Below are 21,579 nucleotides of genomic sequence, written 5' to 3' on the forward strand. Positions count from 1 at the left end.
GTTACAACATGCAAACAAGATAAATCAGCTCTACATCTGAAAGATGATGGTAGCACCTAGTACATTCATAGTCTCTCAAAAGATCAGCAACTATGAAAAGAGATACTTGACGAGACATATATATTCGGGTAGCACCAAGATGTATAATGACATACTGTAGAACTAAGTTTGCAAATGGTTTATCTTTGTATATACATAATTTATTTATGTACGAGTAAATGTGTTCACATTAATTTTCATCATTTTTTGTTTTTTTTAAATTACACAAACAAATTTGTTTTACATGACTTTTCCCAACCATGGTATATTCTATTGGTACATTCGGGTAAATCAGAAAAGTAAGGAGTTTCCAGAAAGCATAGCAAAAGGCTTCCCGTAACTGTAGTATATTTTATTTGTGAAGGATAAAAGAAACATTGTCTATGAAGGTTTGCAGTAATTTTTAGTTATTTTTATTTTCTTGTTGCTATATTTGTGAAGGACGAGATGTGGAGTGTGGACAGGTGGAAGCAGACAGTGACAAGTGACAAGTGACAAGGAGGGCTTTTACAATTTCCGTGATAATCTTAGAGTAAATTTTGCTTCTTCTTCACCTTCTTCGGTTGTTGTTGTTCTTCTTCTTCTTGACTCTCTCTCTGGCCTGCCCTAAAAATGAGAAGGATTTTGATGAGTTGTCTCCAATCCCTCCTGAAGCTCGTGAATTCCATCATGGGGATGACCGGGATCTCCATGGTTCTGTATTCTCTCTGGATGATGAGGGCTTGGAGCGACGTCTCCCCTCTCAAATTCTTCGAATCTCCTGCTCCATGGTCAGAAGCAAGAAAATTTTTTGGGCTTTTCTGTTTCTGTTACGATCTAAATTCGATGGTTCTTTACTGTTTATTCGGAATTGTGATTGTGGTGAATAATTTGTTTTGCGTTTAAAATGATCTCTTTGTGAAGTTTCAAGGATTCTGCGGAGGTTGATGTTCGCTATGTTGAAACAGTTTTCTTGACTTGTTCTTTCTATCGACTCGGTGGTTGCATGATAATGCGCCAACCATTGCGTTTTGTCTTGAATGCTCCGAGTTTGCATTTAGCTCGTTATTTGAAGAAGAGTGAGAAGTTTTTGCGAATAATTATTCATGGTGGGTGACCAAATATGCATGAATGCGAGAGCTGGAGTTGTCTTACTATACTTGTTGGGTTCTCGCTTCAGTTTTATGCGGCTAATGACTGTCTTCTTGCTGATTCCATAGTGGGCAGCATCATCTTGTAGAATCGTTCCATGTCCTTTTGCAATTATGTGTCTCTCCTGCTGCTGAACTGTTGCCCGATTTCCTAAACCGTCTTCTTCATTTGGTGCATGTAGTGGTTTGGCCACATGATGGGTTTCTAGTCATGAATTCTTCGGATAATTGAACTAAGGAGAAACATGCAAGAGTTTAATCCACATTGAGTTTTTTAATGAGGATTCTTGAATTGATACAAACAGTACCACTATGAATATGATGAGCATGGTGGTGGTTTTATGTTTGGGAATTGCACAAATAAAGATATTTATTGTGTTGGGTGGTATAAGTAGGAAAATTTTGGAAAGCTCTGTGGGAGGGGGGAGGGAGAAAAAAGGAAAGAAATATGAGGTTTAATGAGAAGGATTTCTTAATCTTTTGCTTATTATTACATTTTCATTATCACCTTATGACCTCTCCATTTGCCACTCTACATACTTAAAAAGATATCATCTGTCAGCCTAAATCATGCTACTTTATAATATTCTGCTTTGTGGTGCTGAAATGATATACCTCCTCCTGTAATGGATCTTAGTCGTGTATTTGAAAAGGTAAAGGAGCTTAATCAGGGTAAAATGCGACAAGGCACTAGTTGCAGCTGTGGTCTGGTATACAAGTCAAAAAATTTCAACTCATTCCTTGCGGAGTTCCTAGCTTTCTGATAATAGACATGATTTTATCTGATCAAGGACAGGCCAATTAACTGGTAGTGGATGAGGCTGCCATCCTTTCTTCTTTTCCATTTTTCTTGTTTTCAATCTTAGATCATCTATAAGTTTGCCTTGCCATTAGATTTTTGCTGTCAGTAAACAAATATTCCTTATTCTTTCAAAAAGCTAAAAGAGGAAAATGTTGTGGATAAGTATCTTTGCTAGGAGATTTGTGAAAAGGGTCAACATGGGCCTGCATAAGATTTCATCTGATGTCTATTTCATTTAGGTGTGTAAAGGAGGTGCTTCAACACAAAGATCATTCGATGGAATATACAGTGCAATTCAACTGTGGTATTTCTATTTATTACAGAAGTCTGTGAGTAGGATGATACTTCATGTGATCTAAATTTGTTTCAGCACATTTATATAACCTTCTGTGCTTGAACTAGGGTGATCTCCGAATGTGGAGATTATTGTTGAATCTTATCCATATGAACTTCCATTTCTCAAGTCATTTTTTTTTTCCTGGATGCAAAGACATAGGGTGTTTTACATAAAATTCTTTGTTGCTGGTAAATCCTGTTTTGTTCTTTTTGTTCTCTTTCTATTTTCCCTCTCTTGAAGATGCAACTTTTCATTTTTGTTCCTTTATTAATCTGTCTCATCATGCAGGTTCATTTACACCTTTCTTGGCCTTGGGATATCTCTGTGCTTGATTGCATTCTTGGGTCATATTTCTGCTGAGACTGCTAAGGGCCATTGCCTTTCTTGTGTATCCTTGTAAGCATGAATCATGATGAACAAATTGCATCCATCAAACTTCTAAATGACATTGTGCCAGATTTACTTGTGTCTTTTTATGATATTTTTTGCTGTTCAATGGGTTGTGCTTTTCATCTGATTGCAAAATTTATCGAAACCTGCACATTGAAGCATCCATAGTTCTTATTAGGCTGTTTATTTTTTATGGCACCTATCAAGTTACTGGATGAGGAAACTATTGTTATCTTTTATCTGAACCTGTTTTCTTTTTTTTCCGTAAATTCTGTTCCCTTGTGTCCTGTTAATTTTGTATATTATTTTAATGTTACAAAGTTTGTTTTTTATGCTCTAACTTTCTTTTCACATTTGTTTTTTATAATTTAATGGACTCTCATAGTAAATTCCGAGTGCAAATCAATTGAAACTCATATGTCAAATGCTAAGTCCTTTTTTCTTGTTGGAGAGTTGGGGATAATTTTTTTTGAAAGTAAGGCCTACTTGATCAAACTGTTGTGGACATGTTTAATGATGAAGCAAATCAGTGTTTGGGTTTAGCTTTTGTGTTATAGAAATTAACTGTATGATTAAAGCATAACTTTGTAATTCTGGGCTATTGAGGTGTAATTTTGGGATAGTATTTATAGTATTCTGGTCATGTGCAATAAATATGATGAGTGAGAATCGTTTACGATGGTTTGGGCATATTCGGCGAAGGCCTAATGATGCTCCGGTTAGAAGGATGTAGAAATGGGAAAATATATTAGCTAAAAGAGGTCGGGGTAGGCCTAAGAAGACTTGGATGGAGATGATAAGAAAGGATATGAATGCTTTGAACCTCACCGAGGACATGACATTGGATAGAAATGATTGGAGGAGAAGGATTCATGTGGAGGACCCACAATGATTTTCTTTTTGGTTCATATCCCCGACCCCAATTGTTTGGGATGAAGTTGTTGTTGTTGTTGTTGTTGTGCAATAAATATGGTTCAGGTTCAATACAAACGTAAAAAGGATAGAAAAGTATGAAAGAAATGTCAGCTAAGAGCCATGCAGATCTGCATTCTTTTGTTGGCTGTTTACTTGTAGGATGACCTGCACTTGGTATGAAATTTGTCTGCCACAATGTTTCAAGAATCCAACACATCCACTTCCTTGGATCCGTAGCTAATCATTCAAATGTAATTCTATGTTGGTTTTCATGCCTATGAGCTTTCTTGTCCAAGTCATTCTTACAAGTCGCAGGAGATTAGAATGTATATAACATTTCTGCAGAGTGTAGGGAACTCTCTCTCTCTCTCTCGTACTATATATATGTCCATACGGTATCAATGAGTTGAAATTCATAGGTGTAAGTTGTTTTGAATCATTCTGACCCTGTAGATGTGTTCAGCATAGCCAATTTGGTAGAGATCAACCCTTGGATCATGTTTTTTTGACAAAAAAAACCCTTTTTAAGTCATTAAATTTTGTGCATTTATGATATTTTTTTTTAGTTTTGAATCACCAAAAAAACATGCACACACACACACACACACACACACCAGATTTCGGTGATCTGAAAGTCGATGCACACTACATGTAGATTATAACTGAGAGGTTAGATTCACTTAAAAAACACGAGCAACAAGATATTGCTCGTTTTCAACTCATTGATACTATATGCACATCCTCACTAGAACTGAACATATTAGGCCCCATTTTTCGTTCTACCCCGTTCTGCCCCATAGTTTTGAAGTATTGTATGATAGATCTGAACCGTTAGATGTGTTTAGCATGCTCGATTTAGTGGGAATCGACTCTTGGATCATGTTTTTTGATGAAAAAACATGATTTTATGAGCCGGGAAAAACTGGTACCTTCATAGCCATTGATTTTGGATCACCGGAAAAACCTGTACAGGTCAGATTCCAGTGATTCAAAAGCCGATTCCCACTAAACAAAACCTATAGATCACATCTATGGTGTTAGATGTGAGAAAAAAACCCAAAAACGACAATTTTTGAGGGGGCAGAACGAAAATGTGGACAAGAGGAGCGCATTACTCTCTCTCTCTCTATATATATATATATAAATATATATATATATATATATATAAAAATATATATATATATATAGAGAGAGAGAGAGAGTTAAGCTAACATTAGATAGATTCAATCTTATGAAAATGACTAAAATATCCTTAAAAGAATGATACTTTTAGAAATGCATGGTTACTTTTTGGGCATTACAGGTCTTTTGAATTTGAAGGGAATTGAAAAGTCAAACACCTTTTCCAAAAAGTTAACTTTATGAATCCATCAAGTTTACCTTTTTGAGCTAAAAAAGTAACCGTATATATTTAAAATACCACTTTTAAAAGGTGTTTTAGTCATTTTAATATGGTTGAATTCATCTAATACACAACTAGTTTAATGTTAGATTAACCCATATATATGTGTGTGTGTGTGTCCAAACTAGCAGGATATCATAGTGGTTTGGTTGGGAATGGAAGGTTAAATGACTATTGAAGCTAGTGACTGAATTGTTCAATTTTTCCTTGTATTTGTACCCAAATTTTTTTGGGTCAGTCGTTATGTTGCCTCCTCTTCTAGCTGCACTTTTCTTTATCCGATAAGCAAGCTGGGGTTAGGCAGATCCCCACCAGTTGTACAATCATATCACTGGGATTTGAACTTGCAACTTCCCAACACAAGGTAGTGTGCACTAACTGCTTCTAGCAGACAAGCAGAGCACATGTTAACTGCACTTTTTTAGTATGGTATGGTGTTGACACTTCATAACGGGAAAGACATGGGCATGTTGACACATGGTTGCAAGTATTGTATCGTTACCCATATCGGTCGGGCCCAAAATAAGATACATATCATATCGTAAAAAATCATAATTTTTAATTAAAAAATTCAAAAATAAATATGAAAATAAAAAGACTAGTAAAAATTCTAAAAAAATCATAACACATGAAATAATGATGAATTGCACAAAATACAACCATAAAATCACATACGAAGCATTTATGTCTCTATGAATTGTATAAGACATCAACTATCTCACATGAACAATGCAAAACATTAAATATCTTGCGATTAAGAACATGTCACAAGACTCATACTTTCATATTACATAAAAAAAAAAATAATATGGCAATAGTTGCACTCGATTTTCAATTGGTTTTCACTCATTACTTAAGTGCCCCCATTGCCATGCCAGATCATCTTATGCCATTTTTGTTGGAGTGTGGAGCCTGATTTCTACCTTGATATAAATCTTTAATTTTTACTCATAATAAATATTTTTTTACCTTAACTCACTTCAGTGAAAAAATAGTGAAAATGCATTTTTACTTTAACAAACCACAAAAGCCCTCTCCCTTGCTCACGGATCAACCCCCAAATCGCTCTCCCGAGTCCTAGGGTGCATGGATACCTCTCTAATGGCTTCTACACAAATGAGGGAGTCGGCCCTCAAGAGGTCTTTAAAAGCCAAAACTGAAAAATTATGATTCAGCCTTTTTTTAAGTGTGCTAACCCTGTATCATACGATATAGATACGATACGAGTGTGTATCGTATCGATATTCCTCATAGTAACGATACGAATTGCACCCTATCATACGATACGGTACAATACGAACAACATTGTGTTGACATGCTGCTTACTAGGCACCATTTTTTATATTTGTATTCTCCATCTATATTATTTAAACATTTTCTTCAAATGACACTGCCTTATTTTCTTCATGGGAACAGGAAAACATCATTTTTTTTCACTTGGTTACTAGTTTATTCACTTTTTTGAACCTTACAATTGTTTTGGCTTGCTTTCATCTCCAGTATACTTGGATTTCTTGTTTAAGATCCACCAAAGTATCATCTCATCCTTGGAGTTTAAAATTTGGGACATTTTCAATGAATTGCCATATGACTCAGAAAGCAGAAGCATGGATTAAGGCATTCTTTGTTTCCATTGTCTTCATAAAGTTCTGCTCATGCCAGATGCCAGACTTTTGTTGAATAAGCTGAAGATACAAACTCTTTTGGATATCTCGAAAATTATTCTCATTGTCAAAGTATTTACGGAGCTACCATTAAAGTTATGAGTCAAAACTTATGATCTTAGGTTGTGACTACAATTGCTCATTTATATTCTAACCAATGAATGCTTCATGTCTGATATTGCAATATTGCAATAAAAAGTTGGAAAGAGAAGTAACTTGCAATATGATGAGTTGCAGAACGAACAAGAGCAAGAAGGGCAACATTGTGTGCCGTATTATTTAAGTCTCAGGTTTCATGTAAATTATGAAGGCTGGATAGTGAGCACTGTTCAGAGAGTCTAGAACAGCACAGAAACCAGGAGATTTAAGACATCGGAGTCCAAATGGTACACTTTATTGTAAGTGGTGCTTTATAACGTGACTGCAACCAAGCCTAGGTCTTCTGTTACTTTTTAAAATGAAGATGCCCATTCCATATCTCTGCCAGAAGAGGAGAGAAAGCTCTTTTGCCATCATCCATGTGAGTTTGTGGTGATTTGCAATTTATCATATTACTCTTTCCCATCACTCGTTGTTCTGTCACTTTGTCAACTTGAATAAGCCCTTCCTACCTGATGTAAGGAAATGGGAAAAAAATGTTTTTCTGCTTTTTGTGGTATTAAGCTTGGATTTATTTGTCCTTTCATTTATTGGAGCATGTTGCCTACATAAAGTGATCAATTCAACATGATATTTTCTCATGCATGTTATAATGGTTGTATGTATACTATACTTCATCTTCTTATGGTTATTTGTTTATCTGTTAAATTGGTGGCCTTAACTAGCTTACAGTATATGGTATTTGTCTCTTTGCTCATGCTGCTGGAGGCAGGTATAACTGCAAACATATTTCTCAATCGAGACTGGGAAGCGGTACTTTCAAAACTTTCTTGTTGACCATCTTAGACTACCAACTGTCCTACCACTGAATGGGAGATTTGGTTGTGCTGCTTATATAAATAAGTGCGTGAAATGCACTTTTTAAGAGTGAATGGAGTATTCTTATGTCAATGTATTGGGAATTTTTTGTCCTAAAAATGTTTAGAACTGTTTTGTGCCAACAGATGGCTGATGAAGTTTCTAGTCCTGTGCATCCCTGTCGTTTTTATTGAACACTTCAATTTATTTCAGGATTTCCCAGAGGATCCCTCCGGGAATTTTGATGAATTCAAAGATTTTGTAAGATCAAACTTTGAAATATGCAAGTGGATAGGATTGTTGATTATCGCTGCACAGGTATGTTGATTCTCTTTAGCATTTTTGTGGTTCTTCAAGAACTTTTTAGTACTATCAGTTGATTCACGTATCCTGCAGGCTCTTTCTCTCCTTTTGGCCTTGATCCTCGGAGCTCTTGGGCCAGATCTTGAAGGAAAGTATGACAGCGATGATGATTCCTCTGTTAATGCTAGGCTACCTTTATTACATAATCCTGCACAACAGCCTTTCACTACCGATGCACACAATTTACCCCCTCAAAATGAGGTGTGGGGTGTAAAAATACAAGAGAAGGTAGTAATTATTTGCATCCAATGTATACATATTGTGGTACCTTTCTTGGTAGTTCAGCCTGGTGGAGTTCAATTTTGAAATCCATGTAGCAACTTGGTTGTGTGCGTGTGCATGTGTATGTGTGGCATCTGTGTGTGTGTGTCTTTTCACCTATGATCCCAGGGAACTTGGTACTTTTCAGGACCAATGTGGTTTGCTAGGGTTGAATCTCAGAAACTTTGTTGAAGTTTCCTGATTATAGTTACCGGGAAGCACCTTCCCAAGGGGGAAGTGTGATGCTTCCCCCACGTGGGAGAAACTCCCTTTCCATTTGTGGGAAGTGTGCTTCCCACTTGCTTCTCAAATCCCTTCCCTCTCACACCACTTTCGTTTCTCCCTTGTTTCCCTCTCATTTCTCCCTTGCTTCTCTTTTGTTTTTTGTGTTTTCTTGTTATTTTTATTTATTTTGTTTCCCCCTCGTTTCTCCCTTGCTTCTCTTCTATTTTTTGTGTTTTCTTGTTATTTTTATTTATTTTGTTTCCCCTTGCTTCCCATTCACTTTCCTTTTGCTTGTCATTTGTTTCCTCTTTGTTTCTTTTATATTTCCTTTTTCACTTCTCACAAGCTTTCATAATTGCTTTCAAAACGAATTCCGCTTCATACGCTTCCCCGCTTCACGCATCGCATCCTGGTAACTATGGCCGTAAAGTATTTTACTTTTGAACCATTCCGTTCAAAGGCCTGCGAATGCGTGAAGCTACCCTGATTTCAGAGTTGCTCAAATACCTTTTTGACTGTTGAATTTTCTCGTTTTCTGACACTGATTTCTGTGTTTCATCTGCAGGCTTACAGATAAACATTTTTACTGCTGGGAGAACATATTACGACATTTTGGAATTGGAAAGAGGTCAACATGGAACTAGGTCTGATATGTTAGTTGTTTATATCTCAAATGTCAGTTACCCACATGTCTAACTGTGTTGCAACATATGATTAGATAAATATCTAACTTTTTGAGTTATTAATATATGGCTCCATTTGATTTTAAAGATTTCATGATGGATGGAGAAAGGTGCAGAACTGACCTTTTTCAACTTGTTCATAGCAAAGGTTTATGAACTGACAGAGACCGTTCTGAATATCTTCCTAATGGATCCTCCAATGCTTGGCAGAACATGCGAGATGCATGGTCGATGCACATATTATTCTTTTTTCCCATCTATGGTCAGTTTAACCAGTTAAGAGTCTTGATGAACTGTAAAATTTTGTGATTGATCTGCAAAATGGTGAACATGGTCTACGAGTGGAAGGCAAATGTGCTAGATTTAACATTAGATTATAGAATGCAAAGATGCTTGACGCAAGACTTCGTTCATGATCCTGAATATCCTGCATTAATGAATAAATGGGGGATTAATCTGGTTTAATAGTGTATTTAATGTCTTAATTGCAATGTACCTTGTGGGCTGGGTTGAAGCAAATGCCGTTTGCTTCAAAAGGCAAAGTATGATGCAGGGGATTTACATTTGAGAAACGATTGGCTTTGGGTGTCGTTCATCATCATGATGGACTAACTCCAAGGCTCCTTGGACCTGATCTGCTTTCTTTTAAATAGAAGTACAACAGGGAAATAGACTGAGCAACTTGTGGCTGGGCTTGATTCCTCGTGAGAGTTTGTTTTGGCCCATAAAATAGGCTCGGTGAGCTGACTTACAAGCTGCTCGTGTAGATGATCAAGTTGCACACGCAGCTTGTCTTTGCAGTATGAATTCTTTTGATGGTTAAAATGTTTAGGGTGACGAGCCAAGTAGGTGGTGGGGACATCAATGGTGGTGGTTTAGGTCGGCTATCCTACCAACTCAAACCCATTTTATCATGTTTGTTAAAAAAAAATGCTTAATACTGAGTTTTGAAGGCCCCAAAATCTAAGATATGTGAAAATTTAACCAATTTTTTTTAATAGATGTAGCATAGTGGATGTAGTTTGGGTTTAAAAGTTGGACAACCCTAAGAGTGTTATAGATGAAAAAACTGAACTGGATTGGATTCAGTTCTTATTAGAACCAGATCCATCCTCACTCACATAATAATAAAAATATATATTCATTCTATAATCATATAATTTGTTTACAATTTAAAACAAGTTATAGAATTAAATTCAAACATTTCAGTCTAATTGAGATACACAAAAGTCTTAAGATTGTTAAGACAAATAGAAAATATGATTCTCGGTCTCGTCGCCACATCACACTGCTTCTCAAACATTGCTTCTCAAACATCACCTGCACTCTATGAAATATGGTCAAACTTTTTCTAAGATAAACCACAATTATATAGATAATGAGTAATACCAAATCTTATATTATTGATATCACATTATGCTATCATGGCCTCACAATTTAGTAGTTGCATAAGCAAATTAAGAAAAATAACTATCAATAGATATTACAATATGAGATCAACTAACAAATAATATATCAATCATTGAGGTCAAATAAGATCAGTGTTAGTATAAACTTTGTTTCTTTTGATTACCCCTTCAGGTACACGAAGGATGACTTAATCGTATTTGCTAAGGATACTACGGTATTTATTATGCCATTTAATTTATTTTCTCGTAGCACCTAACAAACTAGGTCCTACTACAAGCGAGCAGTCCATAACTGAGAGATCTCTGCAAGGGTTAACTATATTGCAAACTATACTACTGCAGTAGATGAGGTGTACCACTTTTGGATAACTTTGACCTTCTTAACTTCGAGTGACAGGAAGTCCAAGGATGTCATTGCTCTTGAATTTAAGTAAGTATGACATGTAGGTAAAATCTACATGCGACATCATCACTCGAGGTTGTACCATTCCACCCTCTCCAAGGTGGACCAAAATAGTGTGAATGGGTTATTAGGCTATTTTTTTTTCTTAGGGTGGTTAGTAGTTCATGTCCCTTGATTTATGAGGTGAATATGGTTTTGTGCCTGAGTACCCTATAAGGGTAGTATTCATGTCATGACATGGTTTGCGCTCGACCCATTCACGTGCTCTGGCGCCTTTAGCCCATATGAACATATTGTCGGTGAAGGCGATAACAATAATTTTTAAGTGTGGATGTATGCATGGAGGTGTGAAACTCTCTCTCACACTTCGTAGGTTTATATTCCACCTGAGCTCATAGGTGAGCAACCAGCTATGCATTGCAAGATTAACAACCACAATAGAACAATTCGCACATGCAATCAATGATGTTCACGAGGTTCCTTGAACCTTATGCATTACTTAGGGAGTATTCACCATGTCGAACATACATTATTTCATAGCATGGTATATTTAACACATAGCATACTCATGTTTGCATTTAACTCATGATGTGCATTATTGCATCATGTTTTTCAAACAACCATAAGAGATTGCATCTAGTCTATGGCATAATATTTTTAAGATAAGATCAAGCAAGCATTTAAATTTGTAGTGTATATCTCCACATCATGCTATTCAAAACTATAAAGTATCTCATTCATGTCATAATGTATAAATATCATAGCATATCATATAGGCATTCATTTTGTAATCATCATGTTATGCTACTTAATAATCATAGCATTCTATATCTATTTCATGGCATAACTCATTTGTGTACCTTTTATAAGGTATATCATCATATCATGCTTTTTTATCAAGACATACATCATCATTTACAATGTACTCATACCATGACAAGATGTGTAAATTTTCATAACATGACCATATATGCATTTACTTCATCATATGCATCATCACACCATATATCTTTGGCTACATGAATGCATAAGTATATATACATATATTTTCAATATATGTACGTTCATTGAAGACTATGTATGCAATACGCAAAACCTAATAGAAATATGCACTCATTTCATTTCATTTTAAATTCCCATATATATTTTTTCTTTCTTAAACTGTTCACGGGGTAGACCGGATCAGATTGGGTCTGCTCATGTTTCGGTTTAAGTCTTAGTTTGGCCGAGTCGGGGTTGAACCTAATCTAAATCAGCTAATGGATTCAAGCCGATCTAACTCGATCAGGTACAAACCAAATATGAACCCACTAGAGGTTCAAATTGGGTTTGTCTTGGCTAGGTTCAGGCAAGGTCTGACCTGAGCAGTCGGTTCAGGCCGGTCTGACATGCCTGGGCACAGACCAGGTTTGAACCAAATTGCTTGGTTCAGGCCTGTCTAGCCCACCTAGGCACAAACCAGGTTTGAACTGAGCTAGTTAGTTCAGGCCGGTCTGGCTTGCCTGGGCACATACCAGGTTTGAACCGAGCTACTCAGTTTAGGCCAATCTGGTCCGCCAAGACTTAGACCCGGTCTGAACTGACTTGTTCGGTTCATGCCAATTAGGTCCAAGCCAAACCTAGACCAATGTGTGGTCCAGGCAAGTGAGGCTAGCCTATGCATGCGGTAGGGTAATAAGGCACTAAAAAAAATAAACATTATAATGATTCAAAAATGATAAGACACCCTTACAAAGAATATTGACAATATTTTTAATCATAGGTATGGTTAAAAATTGATAAGACATTCTTAAAAATCTATAAACAATATTTTTAATCATTGGTGTGGTTCTTTAAAATGATAAGAAACATTAAAAATTTATGATCTATATTTCTCACAATTGAAATGCTTTAAAAAAGGATACGACACCCTGAAAAATGCATGCACAATATTTCTAACTATTGAGATGATTAAAAAATGCTAAGACATTATTAAAATTCATTAACTATATTTTTTACCATTGACATGCTTTAAAAAATGATAAGAATGCCTTAAAATTTTATGAACAATATTTCTAACTATTGATATGCTTCAAAAATGATAAAACAATACTAAAAATTTATGATCTATGTTTCTCAATATTGAAATGGTTTAAAAAATGATAAGACATAAAAAAAATCCATGAAGAACATTTCTAACTTATTGATATCCTTTAAAAATGATAAGACAACATTAAAAATTTATGATCTATGTTTCTCACCATTGAAATGTTTTAAAAAATAATAAGACTACGTTAAAATTTTCTGAACAATGTTTCTAACTATTGATATGCTTAAAAAATGATAAGACAATATTACAAATTTATGATATATGTTTCTTACCATTGAAATGCTTTAAAAAATGATAAGACACCATGAAAAATGCATGGACAATATTTTTAACTATTGAGATAATTCAAAAATGCTAAGACATCAAGAAAAATCCATGAAGAGCATTTCTAACTTATTGGTATGCTTTAAAAATAATACGACACTATAAAAAATGCATGAACAACATTTTTAATCATTGGTATGAATAAAAAATGATGAGACACGATTAAAGATTAGTGAACACTATTTTCGACCATGGGTTTGGATTTAGAATGATAACCAACAATAATATCATAAAATAAAGAATATTAGCTAGTGTATAAATGGGTTTTTCCCATGAAGATCATTGTCTACACCCACATGTCTTAAATGAATGCATGCATGTATGGATATAAGGAGGAGAAGCAAGGCATGTTCAAAATATCATACAAGTATTTGATTAACTTACATTTGAAAATGAATATTGCTTAACTCAAGTGAAAGATAATCTTTCACCATAAAATAGTGTAGGTTGGAGTCCATCTAAGGTACCCCACACTACACTTATGTGAAAAAGAGGTGAAGAGCTCCAAAAACCTTCAAGAAAAAAATCGGTGGATGTGGGTGAGAGAGAGATAGAGCCAAGGATTTTAAAAAAAAATCAAGATGGCTCTACTCACCTTTTTGAAAGGTATTTATAGGGTTTTTTTAGGGCCATGAAAGATGTGTGGTTAAGCACACAAGAGGAGAGATGGATGGCTGTAGTGGAGTCTAGCCCTCCACTCAAACAAAAGTTTTCCCATGTTGACTCTCTTTTTCTCAAGGCATATGAGGATTTTCATAAAAATAGTATGCTACAAAGAGTCCTCACCACATGCATACTTGTTTTGTTTTTCCTTGGGGAAGGTGGAGATCCTTTCCTTGAGATCCCATATGAGGAAGCTCCTTGGGCATCACCCCTCACACGTCAAGGAGGGTCCCAAACCAAAATTGCACCCTTCTCCCTTATTGTTGGCTTAGTTGGTTCAATTCCAAGTAAGTCCAACTAACTCCATAATTATATTATTTTAATATATTTGATTTATTTGAAAATAATTATTTCTTTGATTCTTATTTTAGAAATCCCTACTTAAGTAATTTTCATATTGAATCCACAATTGGATCCAACTCTAATTGGGTCCAATCCAACTCAAGCTTACTTAATTTATTTAATACTTAGTATGTGTCTTCGTTAACTCTACTTAGCTTAATTTATCTAGTTAATACTTATCTATCAAAGTAATTAGCCATTAACATAGCAAAATATTGATTTTTTTTAGATGATTAATTGATTAACTTCTTTATGACTTTTTTATTGTTATTATATTTATTTTTTTCTCAATCTGATCAATAATTATTGCAATACTTGAGAAAAACCCAGAACTTAGGTACTTTCATAAATCCAACACAAGTACAGCCAAAGTCTTGTTTAAATTACTGAATTTTTTGTGGATCTTAAAAATTGAGTTTTATTAATCAGGTCAGATTTGTTTTCTTTATGGTACAATCCAATTGGATTTGGATATGAACTCCGATCTTTAGCACAATCCGATAACAGCCATTCATTTTGTTTCATCAATCATTATAATTGTTAAAGGAGGAGTGATACGGTTGCCCAAGTGCCATCATATTGTGATGCACCCACCAACTACTCAAAATTTATGAAATATTTTTCGGATATAATGGGAAAGAAGAGGAGGTGACTTTTGAGAAAGAAAAATTCATTCCCATTGCACTGCAAGCAAATTAACCATGGGGACCCGTTTTCTCCAAAGCCTAGAACCCGTCAAGAAATCATTCCTCATCAATACCAACTGGCATGAAGATTGAGACCAATAATGGCGTGGATGTCAGTAAAAGGAAAGTGTTTGACCCTGTGCAATAGTTCTAGAAAGCATATTCAATGTCACGAGAACGATTTTTTTTTTTTTCAAGACTCAAAAGTAAAGATTTTTTTCAAAATCTCTAACCTTTTCCCCTTTTCTTTTTCAATCTTAACCCCTCAAAATGGAATTCCATTTCCTTCTTGTTTCACCAATTTAATTTTAAATTGGCATCCCTTGGGAGAGAGAGAGAGAGAGAGTTTGAAACCAATGTTGTCAGTATCAGTATCTGCCCCTGAATCGTTGGGCTGCCGATTCAGCAGTATCGGCCCCCAGGCTGAATCGTTCTGTATCGGCTCAAAAATAATAAAAAAACTATTATGTGTCAATATAAACGTGACACATGTTAAAACCATTAAAATAATATTAAAAATGTTTTTGGTATTAATTTACATTTATTAAAAATTAGCTGAATCGGCCCTGGCCCTGAATCGTATCAAAATTCTGCCGATACTACGCACCAATACTGGCAACATTGTTTGAAACTATGAGATAGAGCACCAATTGTTTGATATGATCAGATACTCTAGGATTCTTGTTTTTTGTTGCACAAAAAAATTTAGAATGAAAAATTAAAAAAAATATAATAAAGAAGAAATATACCCATCCTCAGTCTCGTGGAGAATCAAATCAGAAATTAAACAGGCATAGAAAAACCAAAAAAAAAAAAAAAAGGGAGGGGCCCAAAATCCATCTCACAATCTATTCTCTCTTGGTGTCAGCTTTCCTCTTCATACGACTAAAAGGCCCTACAGTCCGATCCATAATATACATATAAAGAACCTGACTCCACGACCTGTAGGAGTCCAGGTCCTTGTAAAACTCCGGTGCGATGTCCCTGACCTTATGGAGCCTGTTCCCAGGTATCCTGGGAAAATCATGGTGCTCATTATGGTAGCCAACGTGCCAAGTCAACAGGTTGAGTGGGCCATAGTAAGAGTAGGTCTCCTGATCCGGTCTGAACACGTAGTGCTCCGAGAGGAAATGCCCGGCCATGGGGTGGACCCCACCACCAAGAAAGGTAGCCAGGATGAGGTAGGCGAGGGACCTCCACCCAAAGAAATAGGCGAGACCCACATCAAGGGCCAGCTGAACCATGAGGTTGGTGAGCTCCCACAGCCCTGGAGGCTTGGGTTTCAGGAATAGAGGCCTGAGGGCGTAGAAGAAGAGTTGGCAGAAGACCCACAACGTCTTTGTGAAGGCGTTCCTGACCAGGTGGGCTTCGGTGAGGCTTGGAACGTCCATGTCCAGCCCATCCACGCCTTGGTACCTGTGGTGCTCCAGGTGGTACTTCTGGAAGGTGATGGACATGGGGATGCCAATGGGGAGGTTGGCAAAGATGCCGAGCCACCGGTTGTAGGCCGGCGTCGAGAAGGCGAGGTTGTGGCTGAGCTCGTGGATGGCTAGGAAGAGGTTGTGATTGAGGAAGGAGCCGAAGAAGTAGGCGACCGTTACCATCTTGAGCCAGCTTGACTGGCTTAGAGAAGCTGCTGTCCACAGTTGGAGGAGGACCACCGCTGTGATCTGTGAATACATGCATACCAAGCAATTTTAAAAGAGTTGGAATAACGCTTAGCAGGAGAGACCGGGAGAGTGAATAATGTGCATACGGTATCAATGAGTTGAAGCGAGCAATGATATATCATTGTTTGAGTTTTCCAACGAATCTACCCCTATAAATGTGATTTATAGGGTTTGTCTGTTTGGTGGTGATCCCTAACAAACTGACCATGTGGGTAAGGAAACCCCTTAATTAGAACTGATAGGGGATGATGTTTTGACCAAATCTGTCCTCATGGTTGTGTTCAGCATGGTGAAAATAGTAGAGATCTACCCTTGGATCATATTTTTTTTTACATAAAAATCATGTTTTCTGAGGTTTGAATTTTTTTTTTACCATCCAAAAATGCATGATCCAAGTGTCAATTTCTAGTAAATCAATAACACATCTATGAGATCAGAAATTCCAAAAAAAAAAACACCAGAAATTCAGTATCATGTTTCAAAAAAAAAAGTTCCCCATATATATATATATCGGCCTGAGACATGATTTAGGCAACCTTGACTTCACCCTTGTTGCAGCAGCTCTTCTCATTGATCATGTTTGTAAGGACTCTTGGTACTTCAGATATCGTTCATTCTACATTTCTAAAGAAAATTTTTTATTTAGTGACCTAAGTTTGGGCAAATTTACAAAAACCAATGTTGTCAATATGGGTGGCCGAAAATCCATACACATCACTCCTGAATCGGCTATTTTTCAATAACTAATAAAAATAATATTTTTAATATTATTTTAATAGTTTTAACACGTGTCATATTCTGATTGACACATAATGATTTTTTGGCGCAGATACAGCTGAATCGTTGGCCAAACGATTCAGGGCCGATACGGATACTGACAAGATTAACAAAAACATTTCATGACCCAAATTTTCACTCAAACTGTAAATTTCATGGTTAAAGATCGTTGTAAATGACGCTTTTGAACTTTGACTTGAAAACGAGTCTGGGGTATTTGTTATACAATAAGGTCACTTTAGTAATACATAAATCACATAGTCACGGGTAACGCGAGCTAATTTAACTGAGGTCTTTTAGCCAAGAGTTTGGGAAACATCAGGCAAAAAGTAGGTCTTTAAATGGAAATTTCCCAATTTCTAACAGCAAATTGTGGACTTCCTAAAAGGCAAGGGGGTTATCTCTGACACCCTTTTAAACAATGGAATCTGTCACACAGCAGAAAAAGAGCTTTCAACAGGAAACCCCATATGCCTTCCTTTTAATTGAATTTTAAAATAACAGATGGGTCCAAGGAGCCTTGAATGCCTTTATAGACAAGACGAAAAGTACCTAAGGGAGACTACACATCCCCAAAATCATTCCCACTATCTTACCTCCTTTAGATCTTGCAAGCTGTTTTGATCAAATCTGAGTCCATAGATAGATTCAGCATGGTTGATTTGATAAGAATCTCCCATTGAATCATGTTTTTTTCTTCAAAACATAAGATTATGTAGGTGTTTTTTACAGCTGTTGAATTTTAAATCGCCAAACAATCCTACACGCAGGTTAGATCTTGGCTATTTAGATGTAAATCTTCACTAAACAGATTATGTAGATCACATTTATGGGGCCAGATTTGTTCGAAACAACTTACAAGAATGAGATCTCAGTGGGGTATTATAATGACTTTGGGGGATGAACGGATCCCATTTTCCTAAAACCTTGTGTTTTTTACCAAAGAGATGTTGCAGGTTCAAAACCCAATGGTATAGTTGCATAACTGGTGACTAACCCCAGCTTGCCTTTCAAAAAAAAAAAATAACTGTGTTTTAGACAAGGGACTCTCTATTGTGGCAGTGGACCACCATTATTTATGGTGGTACATTTATTATTTACATAAACCTGATTTATGTTTATAATGAATTATTTACTATTGTCATGGCACTCAGCATGATGTTTTTGGTCTCTTTTAAACCAGTTAATGCTGTATCAAAGGCTTGTAGGGCCTATCCAGATGGTGAGCATTCATTAGCACGCTTTTAGAGCAGAGATTTTTGGCTTTTAAAAGTAAGGGGCACGTGAAATCGAGACCACCAAAATTTATAAAATCATTTTTTTTCTTTAAGAAGAAAAATTGTCATAGAAAAAGAAAACTCTGCATACTAAAAGTTTTGATATGATAACTTTTTCAAATGAAAAAGACAGCTTAGAAAATTCACTTGTAACTATTTCTAGGTCTCTTGTTGCCACAAATCATGTCCAAGAGGGCATGCGGCTACGAACCATCACCAAGTTTGAATAAAATTTTCTTATTGGATTCATTTATTTTGTTTTTTGGGCAAGGAAAATCTAGTGACAATTTAGTAAGTTTTTTAAGAAAAACATCAAGAAAATCTTGGTACAAATAAAAAATAAAAAAATGGAAATACAGAGCATAAATATAAAGAAAATAAAATCACAATAAAATCGAGAAATGTTCAGAAAGGGCAAACTTGAATTTATCACAGCTACATCTTTGGCACAACTTTGAATTCATTCATCCAAATGATATCGTAATTTACAGTCCATACAAAGAAAATAAAAAATTAAGTCACATTTAAATAAAAAAATCCAAACGAGGGCAATAATTTAATTTTTTTTCTAGGAATTGTGAATATATCGTAATAAAACATGATAGATTCAAAATATCAAGGATATTTGTCCTACCGTTTACCTTAATCATGCAAGAAAAAGCCATCCGAATTTCCGATGCTTTAAGTTTATAAAATAAAAGTGGGTCTGCCCATAAATAAGAAAAATACAAGTGGGTCCAAACATGTCACGATGAATGAGTCAGAAGAAGGGCGTAACGAACGAGCCAAGATGTTGCCAGGTTTCTGGTCTGAGGCTGTGGGGCTAAGCCCTAGAGGATTTAGTGTTTTGTTCAGGAAAAATTGCATTTCAGGGCCAACCTTTTGCTCCTAATTCTAAAATGACCATGTTTTTTTTTTAATTGCCTGATATGGGCCACAAGTTTCTGAAGTTAACCCGCACCATCTTGAAAAATGTGATTCTTTTCGAGTTTTCTGTATTACCCTCTGAAGTTATTATAATCTAACCCAATTTAACTGAAATTTAACCAGAGTTATTGGTCAATGCTAAGAGTAGGCTGTAGGCTTCTGTTTGACAGTTTGCAGAAAAACAGGGGCCCAGTATTAGAAAATTGAGAAATGTGAGGTCACTTCTTGGAAATTATGGGAAAAAAGTTGGGCCCCAAAACAAAATTATTTATTTATTTATTTCCTTTACACAGGCTTACAGCTGCAAACCTGATGAAAAAATGTGGCTTCTGTCAGTGCCAACCAGCAGGGTAAAGCAACATGACACGATAAAGCTCGTAAATAAATGCAACACTGCTAATTATGAAACTCATACCCAAGCAAACACTACATTTTAACACTGTTACACTCGCATCTCTACCTACGATTACGAAGACTGTTTGGTGGTCTAATTGGTCCGCTCATCCGCAAAAAATATGTCAAGTCGTCAAAGAAAAAAAAACCTGCATTAAGGGTGTAACATAATATCCTGACATATCCTGATTTTCTGGATATAATTGGTGGTGACATCCACTCTGTAGCCATATTAAGTATATCTGGATTCCGTGTTTGGACCTGAACTTCCACATTTTCTTTTTGGACACAGATGGGATCATGCTCGTTCCCGTGCAGCATAGAAATACATTCACAATGTAATCATCACGCAAAGAAAAGAGAGGAAAAGAGCAACCTTTGAAAAGAGCGTGTGTGGAAACTAAAAACTGAAGAATCAATGTTTCTGGTGGCGAGAACCACAAAACCCGAACGAGGAGGAGGAAAGCCCAAAAAGGAGAGGAAAAGAAGAAAAAAAAGAACGAGAGCGACGAAGAAGAAGGCAATGGTAACAAGGAGAGAGACAAAGAGAGAGGGTTTTGTTGGGTTACCTTAGGGAGAGCGGAGGGATCGGGGCCGAAGAGTTGCTTGATCTGAGGGTAGCGGTCGAGGATCCGGCGCCTCCTGGAGGCGTGGGGCTCGTCCGTGTAAGACCAGAAGAAGTCGGTCGCCATTACTCCCTCTGCGCCCTCCCCTGCCATCCCCACAGAGAAAAGACACCCCTCTCTCTCTCTCTCTCTCCTGCGCGCGCTAGGGAAAGAAAACGCAGCAGCGTCGGGACATCCACGAATGGTTCATATTATTGCGCGTTCCTAGGCGGATTACGATTTTACTAAAATAACCTCCAAGATTTCTGGTAATATCTGGAATGCGGAGCCAACTTTTTCTCCGGGAAATCCATCGGCGGAGATGAGAAAACGGGTAGGGTAAATATCGACAACAAATCGGTAGGTGGTGGAGGGTCAGAACCTGATCCGGATCACATTGTCGGATCTAGATACTACGTATCTGAAACGGGTCCCATTTCAAAAGAAGCATGGTCGGGTCAGTTTTGGAAATTGGGTCAGCAAATATAGTCGGATCTGGATCAAAATCAGGTTTAAATCCAATCTCTTTTGTCTGTTCCACGTGATTGCTAGATCTTACCGGTTCCATTACAAGAATTCTACGGATTAGCGACGGACGCTATTCGACGTTAATTCATCGCAAAATCCGTCAGTGAACTGTTTAGCGATGGAATGACGATGGCTTAGCAATGGATAGCGTCCGTCATAATTTCTTGGTCGTTAATTAGCGACAGAACTGATATGTCGCTACTTCCGTCGCTAATTCATGATGGATTAGCGAATGCCATGATCCGTTGCTAAATAAGCACTGATTTGGTTTTGCGACAAACACATATCTATTACTAAAATTTAACGATGAATACGTAT

The 21,579-nt window shown here is 36.5% G+C and overlaps 2 protein-coding genes across 2 annotated transcripts; one reads left to right on the forward strand and one right to left on the reverse strand.

Moving 5' to 3' along the window:
* The first annotated feature begins 557 nt into the window (after positions 1-557).
* Positions 558-9,255, forward strand: LOC149845122 (tetraspanin-19-like). Its single transcript, XM_089997473.1, has 6 exons — positions 558-809; positions 2,597-2,696; positions 7,511-7,591; positions 7,850-7,954; positions 8,033-8,227; positions 9,051-9,255. Exons 1-6 carry the CDS (start codon positions 652-654, stop codon positions 9,060-9,062), a joined length of 651 nt encoding a protein of 216 aa, XP_089853599.1. The 5' UTR covers positions 558-651; the 3' UTR covers positions 9,063-9,255.
* Positions 9,256-15,793: 6,538 nt separating this feature from the next.
* On the reverse strand, positions 15,794-20,910 carry LOC149845123 (sphingolipid delta(4)-desaturase DES1-like). Its single transcript, XM_089997474.1, has 2 exons — positions 20,698-20,910; positions 15,794-16,754 (listed from the first exon to the last, which is right to left on the reverse strand). Exons 1-2 carry the CDS (start codon positions 20,845-20,847, stop codon positions 15,933-15,935), a joined length of 972 nt encoding a protein of 323 aa, XP_089853600.1. The 5' UTR covers positions 20,848-20,910; the 3' UTR covers positions 15,794-15,932.
* Between the last annotated feature and the right edge of the window lie 669 nt (positions 20,911-21,579).

This window comes from Nuphar pumila, chromosome 2, assembly GCF_984573655.1.
Source record: "Nuphar pumila chromosome 2, dmNupPumi1.hap1.1, whole genome shotgun sequence".
Taxonomy (NCBI): domain Eukaryota; kingdom Viridiplantae; phylum Streptophyta; class Magnoliopsida; order Nymphaeales; family Nymphaeaceae; genus Nuphar; species Nuphar pumila.